This window comes from Panthera tigris, chromosome A3 (genome assembly GCF_018350195.1).
Source record: "Panthera tigris isolate Pti1 chromosome A3, P.tigris_Pti1_mat1.1, whole genome shotgun sequence".
In the NCBI taxonomy this organism is placed as follows: domain Eukaryota; kingdom Metazoa; phylum Chordata; class Mammalia; order Carnivora; family Felidae; genus Panthera; species Panthera tigris.
The window spans coordinates 80680612-80698123 of record NC_056662.1 but is presented as its reverse complement, the minus strand read 5'-3'; the positions used below and the strand labels follow the sequence as shown (position 1 = coordinate 80698123).

Here is a 17512-nt window from a genome sequence, read left to right as displayed (position 1 = left end):
CAAGGGCACTGAATAGGGACAGCATTTCTCAGCTAACTTTTTAAGGCACTCCCTATTTCTCTCCCTTTTTAATCTCTGCTCACACCCCAATCCCACAATGCAGAATCCATCATTCTTCTGAAATTCTTTTCTTACCCTCCTTTAAAACAACTATTTATGCACTAATACAGTATTTGAATAATACAAGCTCAGTCTTGACTACTTCCTCCAGGCAATTTTTCAAATAAGAAAATTACCAGCATTCCTTTTAACTGGTGACATTCTTGAGTAAGATGCAAGACGTTTAAAGGTCTGTATCTTTTAAAGAACCTGCACAGTGTAAAGATGGCAAGACATCTTGAGGGCTAAAAAGGATAATGACTTGGTCCCCTCTCACTGTGCCCATGTAGTTATTGTAGATTTTTATAAACTTGTTTTATTTACTCCATTAATTCTTTTTAGTTTTTTATGGTCTTATCAGCAGATATTTAAAGTTCAGGGGAAAAGAAGGATGAATAACCCATATTTGACTATCTTTGGTCTACGTGCTAGGGTATGACTCCTGCAAAGCCTCCTTAATTGTATGTATTTTGGGGAGTCTGCAGGGGTTGTCACATGTGCTCATAAACAAGTACAATCATTTACTAATGGGCATTGGTTATTTTCTTCTCACTTGCCTCACCCAACTATTTGTTAGGCTTACTCCATCACCTGATTATTGCCGTTTCTCCAGGTGGTATGGATTACTCCTTGGCCACCATGTCTACTTTTGCTGGGGTGGATCCCATTTTGTCTGGATCCCACACTTTTGTTGACTATGTTTATCCAAATGGCTGCCAGGCCTGCTTACTTTCTGCTGGGTGTCATCCCCTACAGCTAGCTGGGTATCATCCTTTACAGCTATTACCCTAAACCAAATGTTCCACAAAGGGGTCCTTTGTTTTTATTTATTTATTTATTTATTTATTACAATTTTTTTTTTTTTTTTGAGAGAGAGCTTGTGTGTGTATACACATGTGCATGCTTATGAGCAGGGAAGGGACTGAGGGAGAGGAAGGGGGGGGGGGGAAGAGAGAGAGAATGAATGAATGAATGAATGAATGAATCTTAAGCAGGTTCCACACCCAGTGTGGAGCCCAATGCAGGGCTAGATCTCACGACTGTGAGATCACGACCTGAGCTGAAATCAAGAGTCAGTTGCTTAACCTACTGAGTCATCCAGGTGCCCCCAAAGGGGTCCTTTATAAAGCAGAATGCCCCTCTCTTCCTTTGTCCTGTATTTTTTAGTGGGAAATAATATCAATACAAATCGATATTTATGTATCAGAGCATTTTGAGAACTAGGGCATCTTTCTCAGTGTTCCCACTCCATTGGGACTAGACATGAATCTTTGATACTGACCTACCTGGAAGACAAGTCCAGATCATAGGCTCAAACCCATACGATTCTCAGAACTTCTCCTTATGTCCAAATACAAAGGGTCACAGGCTTTGTTTGCACTTGACATTTGAAGCTCTCCATGGACCTCATTTTGCTTGTTCTCCCCCAAACTCTAATTTCTGAGTACTATAGGAGTTTCAAACTTAGTAAAAATATGGACAGTGGATCTATTGGTTTTCAAGTTAAAAGCATTCCTGCTTCTTAGAAATGGCCAATGTGAATTACAAGGAAAAATATTCTTTTCTCTCCATTTCTGCTATTAGGGAAAAGTTTTGACAAATTCTTTATTATTGAATTGACTTAAATTGGAAAAAAAAAAGCAGAGTTTCAAGTGCAGTCTTCTTTTGATATATAAGTAAAGGTGTGGCCTTTTTGGCTTTAGCTGTAAAACTTTATATTTAATTTGCATAATAAAACTTTTTTATGTATCTAATAACAGCTGAATTTCAGCCTTGTCTTTGTCTACATTGTCATAAATCCTAATTATTGGTGTCTGAATAGACACTAAATTGAAGAATGTGAATTTTTATTTTCTAGTGTAGTCTAAAAGTTGTGACCTTTGATACTTAATATCAGAAGAAATATGCTCCTGTTTCATCACATCCATTCTTCTCTGTTCCCAGTGAAATATTAACCCATTTGCATGTCCTAATCCAAATACTTTCTCTTGTGTAGAAACTTCTCTACAGATACATGTTTTTCTTTCATAAAACCCCTATTGTACTCTGTACTTAGGAGTACAGAGTTTTATTCATTTATTCATTTCATTCATTTCACCTTGTGAAATTACTGTCTAAGGTCAGAGATTGTATGTAACATACTCCTTGTGTTTTTTTCATATAAATTTGCATAGTGCTAGACATACAGAGTAATAGCAGTAGCAGCAGCAACAACGGCAACAATAAATTAATTGAATAAAAGTGCCCTTGAGTCCCTGAGGTAGGTACTTTATTATGGCCATTTTATATCTTGGGGAACTTAGAGAAGCTATGTCAGTTTTCCAAGTTAGGTAGTAAACTGAGAAGTTAGAATAAGAAACCAGGCAGTTAGGGTCTAGAATATACTCATTAAGCTTTTTAAATGCAAGTAAATATTTATTTAATTTATTAGCTGTTTCTTTAAACCAATATTCTAGACCTCACCCATCCAAATGAGAAGGGTGCAGTTTACATATTCTAAAACAGTAAGTATTTTGGTTTTTAAAAAAGTATACCATAAAGTAATCCTGAAATGAGCCTCATAAACTAACTGAAAACAATTCCAAAGAATATGGCTTTGGAAATATTTTAAGTAATAGTAGCCTCACTAGAGTCACTCCCAAGGAGACAACGCTGCAAGATAAAGTTCAGTTGAATTGAAAAAGTTGTAATTAGCTTAATACCACTTTTTCTGTACTGCCTGCTGATAAGGAACTTCATCCTCTTTCATAGCTCTTCTACCCCATACCTACATACAGTGGCAGCCAGCTTCTGGTGACTGCTGGGCAGCTCTGGAGATTGAAAGGTCCTTTGTTCTATCTCTAACCTTTTTAAGGCACTTCAGTACACAGAAGAGAGTGAACTCAGATCAGTCCAAACATTTCTATTATTTTTATAGTCTGTTTCCTTGTTACCCTTTGCAATTGCATTTTTCTATCACTTTCTTTTTCTTTTTTTTTTTTAAAGTTTATTTATTTTTGAGATAGAGAGTGCGAGCAGGGGAGGGGGGGAGAGAGAGAGAGAGAGAGAGAGAGAGAGAGAGAGAGAGAGAAAGAAGAGAAGAGAAGAGAAGAGAAGAGAAGAGAAGAGAAGAGAAGAGAAGAGAAGAGAAGAGAAGAGAAGAGAATCCCAAGCAGGCTTCGCGCTCTCAGCTTGCGGCTCCATCTCACGAACCTCGAGATCATGACCTGAGCCGAAACCAAGAGTTGGATGCTTAACCGACTGAGCCACCCAGGCGCGTCTTCTGTCACTTTCTACCATGCATTTTAATCTACTGCCATGCCTGGGATATGCCATCCTTGTACTCAGCACTACTACCTATTCTCCCTCCCACCCTTCTAGATAGCCCAATACTATAGAGTGCTCTGGTTTCAAGCACAGATTCTGGAGCCAGTCTGCGTCTATTCAAAGTCTGCCTCAGCTAACTGCTGGCTATGTGACTTCTCAGTCCCTCAGTTTCTTCATTATAGGAGTAATAATTGTACTACTTCAAAGGGTAGCTATGAGGCTTAAATAAGTTAATATATATATAATGTTTAGAACAATGCTTTTCATGCGGTATTTAGCGAGTATTGCCTGTTGCTATCATCATCATTTTCTTTATTATCATTTAACTGGTGAAATCCTATGCATCTTTGATGCTCTGCTGACATTTCACAACTTCTCTGTAGCTTTTTCAAAGCCCCACTGTTCCAGGCAGGCTTGGCCCTTATTTTATGCTGCCATTGTTCACTCTGCTCTTTCAATATTGGCACACTGCATCTTGTTATCTGAACATGCATCTATTCCTTGATTATTAATACATTGAGGTCAAATGTAAAGGTAAAGGAAGGATGAAAGAAGTTTCTACTATGTCTAAAATTATTTGGGGTTATCACCCTTATGAATAATATGGGAAATGTTTTTAGTCACTCCTAATGTTAAAGAAGCTGGGAGCTTTTTCCTGTGTCTACAAAAGTCATAAATATTTTTCAAGCTTTCTTTGTTATTCAGAATTTTATTGGAAAGAGCAATTCTTTTGTGATCTCTGTAAAGAAGATACCAATAGTTTATGTATTTCTAATACATAGTGAACTATCCACATAGCATAGTACTGTATGTATTTCTAAGCAAACATTTGGAAGTTAAATAAATTTCTTTCAAATACTTGTAAAATGTTGACTTTTTTTCTCATTCATATTGGTCTTCCTCCAATTAGTCCAAATTAATGGGGTTCTCCTTCATGAAAAAGTATCAGTAATAACCATCACTAGCTCTTGATATTAAAAATGGGAGAAATACTCCATGTACTCTTTTGTTATCTTGTTTTTGTTTTTTTTTTCCCTAATGTAATTAGAGTAGAATACTGTATCTGGGTCTACAATGAGGTGCAGATTAACAAACTAATCTGAACATTCACTACTGTGGTTTCACACATTTACCTTTAAGTAAATATTTTTTGTAATAGTAACTATATACCATTTACTTTGCAAATTCCACTTTATTATTATTTTTTTAACATTTATTCATTTTTGAGAGACAGAGCGTGAGTGGGGGAGGGGCAGAGAATGAGACACAGAATCTGAAGCAGGCTCCAGGCTCTGAGCTGTCAGCACAGAGCCTGATGAGGGGCTCAAACTCACAGACCTCGAGATCATGACCTGAGCCTGAAGTCCGACGCTTAACTGATTGAGCCAACCAGGTGCCCTACAAATTCCACTCTAATTAGCTTGTTTGTATGTGGGAGATCATAAATATTTGCTTTGTATATTAAAAATACAATACAAAATGTGTTTATATGTAATAATTACCTAACAGATGTTTCCTTTTCTTTTTTTAAATAAATATTTTATTTATTTTTAAATTCTTAAAATTTTAAAATTTTATTTAAATCCAATTTAGTTAACATATAATAATGCAATAATGATTTCAGGAGTAGAAGTTAGTGATTCATCACCTAACATACAACACCCAGTGCTCATCACAGCAAGTGCCCTCATTAATGCCCATCACCCCTTTAGCCCATCCCCCCCCCCCCCACGCAAAGCCCTCTAGTAACCCTGTTTATTTTCTGTATTTAAGAATCTCTTATGGTTTGCCTTCCTCTCTGTTTTTATATTATTTTTGCTTCCCTTCTCCTATGTTCATCTGTTTTGTTTCTTAAATCCCACATATGAATGAAATCATATGATATTTATCTTTCTCTGACTTATTTCACTTAGCATAATACACTACTTCCCAGATGTTTCCTTTTCTTAAAAATGTTCTTAAAATGCTTAAATATGAAATAATTCTAAATATACTCAGAGCCTTAAAAATCAAACAAGGTACTGAAGATTCAAACATATATTTTCATGTTATCACATTTCTCAATGCGATGACATACTACATTTAGGAAGAGTGTATTTTTTTTTTCCTAGAGTTTATTTCTTGATGGTTAACCAAGGGTACATTAAAATATGTTTATTCTAATGGGCCATATCTCAAATATCAGTAGTGTCAGATGATTCTATTATTTTTCTAAGAGATCTTGGTTTTATTGACAATGGAAGATAATTAGCATTTCTTTTTAATTATTTTTTAAACAGGACGGAGATTTCTTCTGCCTTCAGATGTCTTTCTGCTTGACTGAACTGCACCTGTGGTCTTTGAAGAATACCTTACACATTGGGGGTAAATGATCTCTGGATTAATTTCAGTCATTTTCAAATATAAGTTACAATGTTATAAGTAAGTACTAGCAAAGATTAGAGTTTAGATTCTTCTGCTGGAGTTGCATTATTTTTTTATACTTAATGAAAAATTGGCTAATGAAAAAAATAATTCTTTTTAGTTACTCTGAATAAGTTATTTTTTCAATTTGAGTTAGATTTTCTGTTGTGAAAATTATATTGGTCTAATATTTGTTTCCGTTTAGGAGATATACATGTTCAATTTTTTCCTGGGATTGTTCCTAATGACTGACTTATATTCATAAATATTTGTAGGCTAACTAATGGTAAAGGTATTTCTATTTGATATTAAGATAACATTTCAGGGGTGCCTAGGTGGCTCAGTTGGTTAAGCATCCAACTCTGATCTCAGCTCAGGTGTTGATCTCAAGGTCATGAGTTCAAGCCCCATGTTGGGCTCTGCACTGGGCGTGAATCCTACTTAAAAAAAAAAAAAAAGGTAATATTTCAAACATACAGCTAAGGTGTACAATTAATTATATTCATGTTCTTTGGATTTCTTTGCTCCATACTCCCAGCACCGAGCCCGACATGGGGCCTGATGTGGGCTCGACCCACAAACCCGTGAGACCATGACCTGATCCAAAATCAAGAGTCTGACACTTAACTGACTGAGCCACCCAGGTGCCCCAAAAGAGAAGATTTTTTAAAAGATATTTCCTAACAATACATACTTTATCCCATAATACTAATAAGCATTGTTAAAACACACATTACTCCTGTCTTTCATCCTTAAAATTTTCATTTATTTTTTAACTTTTGTGACCTTAACAGTTTTGAAGATTTTATGCCAATTATTTTATAGGAGGCCCCTGTATTTGGATATGTTTGAAGTTTTTTTTTTTTACAAATCTGAAGTTTCAGATTATATATGTTTGATGTGAATATCCCAGAAGAGGTGTTGTATTTTCAGCACATCCTAGTTGGGTGGTGTACAATTTCAATTTGTGTCTTTATTGATAATGTTTATGATCATTTGAATAAGATTGTGTCTGGTAGTATTCTCCACTGCAAAGTTACTTTTCCTTTGGAGTTAATTAGTATTTCATAGGGAGATATTTTGAGATTATGTAAATGTGTTGTTTCTTACTAAACTTTAAGTATATTTATTATTTATCTTATCCCTGTGGACTCAGGTTTCCTATTCAATGGTTTTAATCCATTACTATCATTATTTATTTTGATATTTAAATTGTTTCTGATGTGGCCAGTGGGACCCCACTCAAGCTGAGTCTATGTCTTTGTGACAGGTCCCTATCAGTATTTAAGCATTTCCATTCTTTCTGGCATAACAGAAAGATTCCCTAGCGTGCTGGAATCAGTTACTTCTCTAAGTAGCTTGGTTCCTTTTAGAGGGAAGTGGTATCTAGAAGTCAACGGTGCTTTAGGTATGCTTATTGTTATTGGAGTATCATTTTTACTAGGCTCTCAGTGGGCAGAGCCTAGGGTATGTATGTATGTACATATATTTACATCTATATTCATTTTTGTATCTATCTCTATTGAAAATCAATTCTAATCTACCAGCAGAGGGTTCATTCTAATTTTCTCCCTTTCTATATTTGTATTTCTCTTCTCTGACAGTGAGAAACCTGGGACTCCCATATCTTTTCTTACTTAATCACCCTGTATGCACTCAGTCTTCTATCTCGGTGGGGATTCCTTCCCCTATGTGGATGCCCTTCTCATTTCACATTGGTTCTGACATACCATGTTGGGCTCTTCCCATATGTGGATGTCTTCCTCACCTAGACACCCACATTTGGCCATTGCCCCATGTGAATGTCCTTCTCACCCACCTGTGGTTCTGATACACTGTCAGCCTGACATTCTGCGTGGACACCTTCCTCATCCAGCTTAGGCTCTGATTGGGTTTTGACAGCCTACTCTGGGTCAGATGCAGAATTCGGGGTTCTTGGGGTGCCTGGCTATCTCAGAAGAGCATGTGACCCTTGATCTCCAGGTCATGAGCTGGAGCCACATATTGGCTATAGAGACTACTTAAATAAATTTTTTTTTAAAAGCTTAAAAAAAATAAAAAGAATTCAGGGGCCTTTATGGTCTTCATAGTTCTGTTCTAGAGTTATAAATATTTGGCTGCATCTAATGATGGAATATTATATGAAGACACATTGCCCATGTAAATAATGCTTATGGTTCTTAGATTTTAAAAAAGCCTACCTTTTTATTGAAAGCCTACCTTTTTATATATATTGAAAAGTATAAAGATCATAAGGGTATATTTTGAACTATCAAAAAATGAACATGCCCATAAAATCACTCAAGAAATAAAATATTATCAGTATCTTAGGAGCCCTACTTATAACCTTTCCCAGTCACCCCTTATTAAATATTTTTAATCTAAATAATAGAAGTAAACTTCATTCTTTAAAATTATATGTCTCTGTGCGCATGGCTGGCTCAGTCAAAAGAGCAGTCTCTTGACCTCAGGGTTGTAAGTTCGAGCCCCATGTTGGGTGTAGAGATTACTAAAAAATAAAATCTTAAAAAAAAAAATTATGTGTTCCAATTAGTGGCATGGTAAATAGAATGGAGCTTTAATAAGTACACAGGATTGAATATTTTTAACAACTCTATTTAAAAAATTGGCTATAGCTGTAATACCTCTTTTGAAAGTTTCATTTAGTTTGAGAAAGTTTGGAGCAGTCAGTCACTAGGGGGCAGCCTGTACTGCTTCCACTTCTTCAGAAACCGTTGCATTCTTTTGTTAGTAACTAGAATTATTTTGCATGGAGGGAAACAAACGTTAATTCAAAGGAAAAAGATTTCACTATTCACATATAGGAACAAAATGGACACAGTTATTTTGTTTTCCTGTAATTCAGTTGCAAAGACAGAGTCCTTGGTTAAATCACTCTAGGAAGCCTTGCTTTGCTTTTTAGTCCCAGGAGAACATCTGAATTTGAATGCATTTGGGAGGTTTTTTGAATCTAAACAAGCTTCAGGTAACTTACCCATGCTTTCCTCTAATTTTATTTTTCTCCTGCAAATTTCCCCCAAGCACTGTACTAGATTCAAGCTAAACTGGAGAAAAGCAAGCAACAACTCAGCATCCAACAGGGCATTTCCATCCACTAATTTCATATGGTGTTGCTTAGTGGCAGTTCCTTTTGGTAGCACCCTGTGAAAAATATCAGAGGAAGTGTGAAAGAGAAAAGTTGGTCTTATTTGATTTCAGTTTTTTACTGCTCCTTTCCTCATGCCCTTCCAGTTTTGTGTAAATCTTTTCTAATTAGATTGATAAACCTTCCAGTTCCCACATATCCCTGGAATAGATGAACGCATATACTTTTGATCTTATTTATTTCTAGTAACATAAAAAGATGGTTTATGTCCTCCTTCCTGCCTACCCACTCCCAACCCCAATCCTGACATATATATAGCATGGTTTGGCTTCTTATTTCCCAGAACTTTTTATCATAATCTAATGTTATTTCTTCTTTTCTATAGATAGAGACATAGGGATCTACCAGTATTATGACAAGAAAGACCCAGCAGGTAAAATATCTATTCTATACAACTAATTTTTATAAATGAAATATTTTAAACTGTAAAATACTGACCATTAAAAAAACCCTTTTTTGAGCATTAGGTAAATTCTAAAATTAAAAAAAAGTCATTTTAGTCCTTTAGAAAAATGTTGAGGTTGATATCTGTTCTGTATGTATAAAATAAAGCAATATTGAGAAGATGCTGTAGAAGAACATGAAAATGTTCATTTTACTGCCGATCCGACTGATAACTGGACAGTCTATTCACGTTTATTTATCAGTGTCCCAGTAGAGGGCATTGTTAATGCGTGGGTCCCACTGGTGCTGGCCTCCCGGATCCTCACCTGATATCTGAAATAGGCATTTCTGAGTGAATGATCAATTTTCTTTATCTGATTAATCCTGTTAATCCCAGAAGTTTCATGATGGGCCAAAAGGTCTCTCTAGCTAGTTACTTCCTGTTTTGGTCTCTGTTGAAGTGGTGCTGGGGTGGGCATCCTGTATGCTTAGCTTGGTGGTTAATAGGCTAGCTTCATGGTTCTGATGACAGACTGAAGCAGCTTCTATTCTGGACTCCGTTGCAGTTCTCTTCCCTATCTGATGAGATTGTGAGCTCAGGATATTGGCCCACCTGTTGTGTGATGTAAGCCTTTGCACTACAAATTTAAGAAATACCTCTATGAAATGAAAACATCCACTTTATGGCATTTTTTCACCTGCCTCTTAAAAATTTAACATAACTCATTAATCTCAACAACGTGCATAATATACATTATATATGTGCATTTCAAAATACAAAGTATTAAAATTAAAATAACTTCCATTTTTATTTTCTTCCTTCTCTCTTCTGCCACAGTATCAGTGACAGAGCATGGTGACTTAGAAGAAAAGCATAAGCTGGCAGAATGTAAGCTTACTTTATATTTTTTTGTAATTATTATAAAACTGGAGTTTTAATATCCCTGAAGATTCAGTCTTAAAAATTTTTTTAAGCTTTCTGTACAAGTAGGAAATGTTACTCCTTCCAAATTTCTTTAATTATAAATTCCCATTGTTGAGGTATATAAACATGAGAATTATATTTCTTAGGCACTTCTAATTCAGACCATTGAAATCTCTGTCTAGTTTTGAACAAGATCTATGCTTGTGTGAACATAAACTTTCTTAACCATATTTATATCATTTATTATATTTAAAGTAAGTATATTATATTTAAATTCTGATAATGTTTTATTATACATACCATGCCTAAATGATTAATACATTTTACCCATTTTAAGAAAATAAAATTTGTAAAAAAGAACGAAAATTTGTAATGATTAATATTAGCATTTTATTCTTTCTAGCCTTATCTGTTCTCAGGTATATAAATACATTATATATGTAATTTGGCTACAATGAAATATGGCTTTGATGAGTGAAATTAAATATAATTTAAGTTTTATATATAATACAGGTAGAGCTGAAAATCCTACTTGTTCCCTTGTTTTAAATGGTCAAGCTGACATTTAATTTTTTAAATGCTGTATTAGTAGCTGCAACATCAATTTAAAACCTTGTACATATGCTCTATACATCATACATTATGTTTATAGAATGAAATTAATTTTCTGAAATAAGATACATAGTAATTCTGTAAAATTTAAATGACTACATATACTATATACACTACATATTATAGGAGGATGCATACAGAACATATGCACATATGTATAACTCTTATTTAGAATTATTATTTAGGAGAACTCAAAGATGAATTTATTTTCCTGATGAAACAGGTATCATTATAATGATTTAACATGTTGTTCTTTTAAGTAAACTATTTTTAGTTTGTCTTACGCTAACATTGAGTTTCTACTAAAGAATAATTTTATCTTTTAATTAAATGCATTTAAAGCAAAAAAAGGCTTATCATTATTGAATTGTGGTATAGCTTTTAAAGAGGATCATTTTAAATAAAAATGTCAATAGGTGATGTTTACTTTAAAATTTGTATTCTGTGCATCATATTTTGTGTTATATTTCTTCCCTTAGTATATTCATTCACTCAGGAATTTTTAGGTTTGAGAAGGCTACTTGAAATTTCTTTTGGATTGAACTTTTAATTATTCATGTGAAAAAGTTACTTCTTTGGCAAAGAGTTGGTCATTTACAATTAGGTACTAGATTCACAGGACAAGGAAACTTTCCCAGGGATTCTCTGAGCCACATTGGTTGTCATCATAAAATTATGATCACCGAGATTGTTTTGTGGTAAAAATCCTGTTCCTATGACAAAGCTTTTGAAAAGACTGTTATTTGATGATGGAAATGAAGCCCACTTCCTCTCAATTAAGGAGGTGTTTTATTTTAATCCTCCCAAGGCACACTGCTCAGCAGTGTTTCCTTTTTAAATCATGTTTAACTAACTGTAGTACATGTTTCATTTGCCAGCACGAGATTATCCATGGACACTCAAAAATAGACGCCCAGAAAAACTTCGAGACTCACTCAAGGAGTTGGAGGTATCTTTCCAAAAGTTTCAAAAATGGCAACAAACAAATCTATTTTAAAACATCTTTCAACAGCTTTAATTTTCATAAAGGATCAACTCTCCTAGTGATGATAGCTTTGCTTTTGTCTAGTGAGGAGTTCCAAAACAGTTGCATCTTTGTGTGGCATGCTGATCTTTTTTTTGTTTTGTTTTGTTTTGTTTTGGACTTTTGCTTTTTTGGGTTTTTTTTGCTTGCGAATCAGAAACACTTTAAGTGATAACAACAGTGTGTATAGCCAACTACGTTGTCTCTTTTTCTGTTTCCTTCAGGAGCTGATGCAAAACAGTCACTGTGTGCTGAGCAAATGGAAGAACAAATATGTCTGTCAGGTAAAATGGTTTGACATGATTTTGCAGTGTTTAACCAGTGGAGCTGAAAACTATGCAGTAATTGGTATTCTTGTGTTATGATAGGTAATGGACAAAACCTTTTTAAGAGGGGATATTTCATAGTTTGAATTCTAGTCATTCTAGAACTAACATTAGACAGATTGACACAGGCCACCAGGCTGCCTCATTAGTCAGTATAGTTGTACTGACACTATAAATGCTAATAAAAATATTTTTGGATGGTATATTTTGTTTGGATTTATCTGAATGTTATATTAGATGTTTACTGGCATAGATTTAATCATATTTTTGAATGAAGATAAAACCATAGGGCAGAAGGTTTTTTGGCCTATCACTCTAGCAGGCATTTGTGAGTACGATGCTTATGGAAGTCAACAAGTGGACTGGAGTTAGACCTAACATAACAAGATATTTGCTCTTATTTTTTGAACCCTCTAAGTTGTGCTGTTTAATATCATAGCTACCAGTTACTGTGGCTATTTAAAAATAAATTGAGGGGAGCCTGGGTGGCTCGGTCAGTTAAGCGTCCGACTTTGTCTCAGGTCATGATCTCATGGTCCGTGAGTTAGAGCCCCGCGTCGGGCTCTGTGCTGACAGCTCAGAGCCTGGAGTCTGTTTCAGATTCTGTGTCTCCCTCTCTCTCTGCCCCTCCCCTGTTCATGCTCTGTCTCTCTCTGTCTCAAAAATAAATAAATGTTAAAAAAAAAAATTAAAAAAATAAATAAAAATAAATTGAAACTAATTAGAATTAAATTAAAGTTGGACTACCCATATTTTAAGTGCTCAGTAGCCACATATATCATATGGACAATATAGATACAGAACATTTCCATTACAGAAAGTTCTGTTAGCACAGTTTGGGCCTAGACGACAGGAGCTACATCTTGAATGGGTCTAGATTCAGGACATAATAATTAGTGACCTTGGATCACAAAATAATGGACAAATTCCTCAACTTTGTTTATACACTTAAGAAATACCAGTTGCCTAGAAAAATTAGACTTGTTTATGATTAAAAGAATCATTAAGTTATATTCTAGTCATACATGTAATTGAAGTTACATGAGTACTACTACTAATTATAACTTTTATGGAATTGAATATCCTGTATGGATTTAAATACTGACTTGTTTATAATGTGATTTATTTTAGTTCTGACTACTCTTGTTTGAGGTTTAGGCCCATGGCTGTATCCATAAATCTACAACACTGAATTTATGGTTATTAGGAACATATATTAACTGAATATTTGAATATGGGCTATCATTTCAGTGGAGTCTAGTTTTTCCTCATTTTTTGTTTAAACTAGTATACTTTTATTCATGAAGGTAACTATTTGGTTACCTCCTCAAATGGCATGAATTATTATTTTCCAGAGCATGTTTGCTAGGCTGAATTAATATTATTAGAAGCATAATACTTTTTAAATTTGATTTAGGAATGTATTCAAAGGGTGAAATTACGTAAAAACTCATAATTCGTTTTCACTAAACTTTTAATCAGACTTTAAGACTTGAATACAAAATATGCTCCAGAAAGTTTTAAACTTAGTACAACTCAAATTGTGCTTCTCAATGCCATTACTCACCTTAAAAGCAGGCTCAAAATTATTTGACTGGAGGGCAAGCCTACTACCTATAGTAAGAGGTGTGTCTTGTGGCCTCACCCTTACCATCGCACAGGGTAAGTTGGAACATGTCAGGCATCTTAAAATATGCAGTGAGGCATCCCAATAGGCAATCCTTTTTAAATAGACGTTATTGCATTTTAATTTTTAAGCAACTTTGTGTGTTTTGTATATAGGTGGAATCAGGAGAAGGACATCCCTCACTATTGAATTAATTCAATGCAGAAAAGGAATTTTCATGATAGAATATATATAAACTTTTGTAATTTACATCAAACTGACAATAGTGGTTTCTTAGGCTGTTGTACCAATGGGTCACTTTTAATATTTCCAATGGAATTTATCCTTCTTTATGTTCTGTCATATTTTGTGGTTTATTTGTGTGATTGGTAAGTTAAAATAGTCCTTTTAATACCAGCACATTCTTGATATAATGATTTATTTTAGTAAGATAACTTGACCTCCACCCTGCCCACTAGTCCAGATTGGTCCCCACATCTTTAGGGCCTTTGAGAGATCTCCTAACATTATCTGTCCTCTTCCTCAGTTTCTAAACAAGACTGTGAGCTAAGTCTTCTAAAAATACGTGTATGTGTGTTATCCTAAAGATCTCTTATATTACAGTAAGTTAAAAATTTTGTGTTCAAGCTAAATTTTTAAAAGGATCCCCTTAACCTTTTATTAGTTGCAAAATAAGTGCTCCCCAAGCTACTCTAGGGTCCTCCTTTTTGTGTATTATCCAGTGTGGCGGCTCTAAAGATAACATGTGCTTAAATTTCTATTAGTAGTTTTCTCCATATATTTAGCCCTAAGATGGCAACAGTTGACCACGACATATTCTTAAAGAAGGGATGAAAAAACTCCCTCAATACCTTGGTGTTAATAAAGTTGAACTCTCAGTCTTTGACTGTGGCCACACCTCAACTGATATAAATTTTTTACCCCCCAAAATGGCAAATTTAAGACTTATAGAATTTATCTTGGTTTTCTTCTTTTTAAGGGATCCTTATTTCTTCAGAAGGTCCAATTGTTTGGAAATTAGCAGGGCAACTACAGAAACATAAAGTATTTCAGAGGATACAGTTTGAGCTTGGATTTTCCCCTCTATTGAATAATGAGATTTTATAGTTGTCATAAAAACCAACACTTAGTTCATGTTGTTGATCCAGTGACCTGTAAATTGTACCATTTAAAAATAATTCCCTCCACTTGCAAATTCAAATCAGTTTATAAATCAAGACTTACCTATATATATGTCTGTAGGAAAATTGTTTTTTAAAGTTGGTTTTTCAAACTAGGCCTATTCCTAGTTTGAAATGCATTTAAAAGTATGAGATGTAATTTATAGTTTTAGTTTTACTAGCTATCAAAATATTTCTCTCTTTTTTGGGGGCTGTCTTCTAAAATCATTTTATTTTAAGAAAGTGTTTAATAATTTCCAGCTTTGAATTTTTCTTTTTTTAAAAAAAATTTTAATGTTTATTTTAGGGAGAGACAGAGACAGAGCATGAGTCGGGCAGGGGCAGAGGAAGAGAGGGAGACACAGAATCCAAAGCAGGCTCTAGGCCCTGGGCTGTCAACACAGAGCCCAACACAGGCCTCGAACTCACGAACCGTGAGATCATGCCCTCAGCCGAAGTCAGACACTTAACTGTCTGAGCCACCCGAGTGCCCCTCCAGCTTTGAATTTCTTAAACTATTTTACAAACTGTTCATTTTACAAATATTTTACAAAGGGAATGATAGTTTCAGCATTGAGTGACTATTAAATTGTGTACCACTATGGTAGAATTTTTCAATTCTTTAAATTATTGTGAGTCAAGTCACATTCATATTTGCAGGTTATTGCATAATTATTTAAAAGCAGTGTTATTAAGATAGATGTAAACTCACACATGTTGATTTTAGATTAAATTATTTGAATCGTGTATGTACAATCAACTACAAAAATATACAATATAGTCAGCTCTACCCTGATTTCTTTCTATAGCAGTTCTGCATTTCCAGGTACAATTTTAAAATGCCAAGAAAAGATAATTTTCTTTTTTTAGTTCTTGTAATGAATTACTTGCCATGCTATGTAAAAATACAAATTATTTTCTAAACCTATCACAGATAGATTGTGAGTTTATGGAACTCATTTTATCATAATTTTCTCAGTTATAGAATTGATAGCATCATTACCTGATCTTTCCTTTCATCCGATTGTATGAAAATCAGTTTGGTTTTCTCATAAAATAACAGTTGGCAAACCATGATGACTTTAAATTACAACTATTAGAAACAGCATATTACTTATATAAAACTTATCACACAATATTTATTGACTGCCACCATTATGGGATGCACTAAGGAAGTGTAAGATGCGGGCTGAGTCCTCAGTATAACCTAGTCAAGGAATATAGACACATGAAATCACTAAGACACTGATGAGTGCTAAGTTGTAGGATACCAAGTAAAAAGATAGTAAAGTTTAGAGGAAAGTAAAGTTTAGTAAAAAGATAGTAAGAGTTTAGAGAGAAGGCATAGAGATTAGCCTGGGAGTGAGATGTAGGATAAAACAGGAAAATTAGAGGCAGTCTGTATAAAGAACAAATGAGATGGGATAATTATTTTCTGGAAGCACCATGCCAAGGTGTTTCTGGACTTGAAGATGCTAAGCACAATACTCAGTAGAAGTGAGGTGGCTAGACTGAGAATAAGGGGATTAAGTGAGAGTCTATATCTGGAATGATGAGATCTTCCTCAGCTCTTTCCCCTCTCTAGCAGCTAGGTATATGTCTCTGTGTAACCTGTTTAAAGGATCCTTCTCTGAAAAAAATATATTTTCCTTCCCTCCCTCCCCTCCCCTGCTGGCCCAGAGCAAAGGATACAAGTAACAAATTTGGTAGTTTCCTTTGAAAAGGTAGGTGTGCCAACCAATCTCCTTACAGTGGAGTTATAAGTTAATAAACCTGCCAATGCATAACAAGCTCCCAATAAATTTTTAAAGAGATTTACTTTTAAATATAACCAGAGAGCTACAGATTATGATGCTTTTGAGGGAATTCTCCATCTGTAAATCTAAGATCTAGGAGTTTGAGTCTAAAACAAACAAAAGATAAAGAATCAGGGACAATGCAATAAACAGAAGTAAATTTGGGAATTTAAAATTAATCCCCACAGAGATGTAAGAGGAGATGTTGCATCTTTGAAACAAGAATAGGAAGCTATTTTTAAGAAAGGGATATTTGGGAAAAGGGGAAGGAGCTCTTGGGAACTAAAAATATGACAGCAGGGGCACCTGGGTGGCCTAGTCGGTTGAGTGTCTGACTCTTGATTTCAGCTCAAGTCATGTTCTCACAGTTTGTGAGATCGAGCCCTGCGTCAGGCAGTGTAGAGCTTGTTTGGGATTCTCTCTCCCTCTTTACCTCTCTCTCTGCCCTTCCCCTGCTTGCATGCACTCTCTCGAAATAAACATTAATTAAACAAAATATGACAGCATAAATAGAAAAAAATACTAGAAGGATTGAAAAATTAAGTTGAAATGTCTCTCTAGCACGACCACAATGACAAAAGGACATTTTGGTGAACAGTAGGCAACAGAAGATAAGGAAATTAGAGTATTAGGCCGGAAGGTTTAATATGTAAATGATTAACAGGAAACAGAAGGGAAGAAACA

At 34.7% G+C, this 17512-nt stretch overlaps 1 protein-coding gene across 12 annotated transcripts in view; it reads left to right on the top strand.

The window, feature by feature from the left end:
- LOC102951328 (WD repeat containing planar cell polarity effector) overlaps positions 1 to 17512 on the top strand; it is a 619322-nt gene that overhangs the window by 325646 nt on the left and 276164 nt on the right. For 11 of the 12 annotated variants that reach the window (XR_006215760.1, XM_042981516.1, XM_042981515.1 and 8 more), the window contains 5 exons: positions 5685 to 5769; positions 9300 to 9347; positions 10197 to 10247; positions 11774 to 11844; positions 12144 to 12203. Coding sequence is in view for 11 of the 12 variants with exons in the window: in XM_042981516.1 (XP_042837450.1) it covers positions 5709 to 5769; positions 9300 to 9347; positions 10197 to 10247; positions 11774 to 11844; positions 12144 to 12203 (291 nt within the window). In the remaining variant the exon portion in view is untranslated. Of the gene's footprint in view, positions 1 to 5684; positions 5770 to 9299; positions 9348 to 10196; positions 10248 to 11773; positions 11845 to 12143; positions 12204 to 17512 lie in introns of those variants that run through there. The other variant, XM_042981524.1, reaches the window with a different exon arrangement.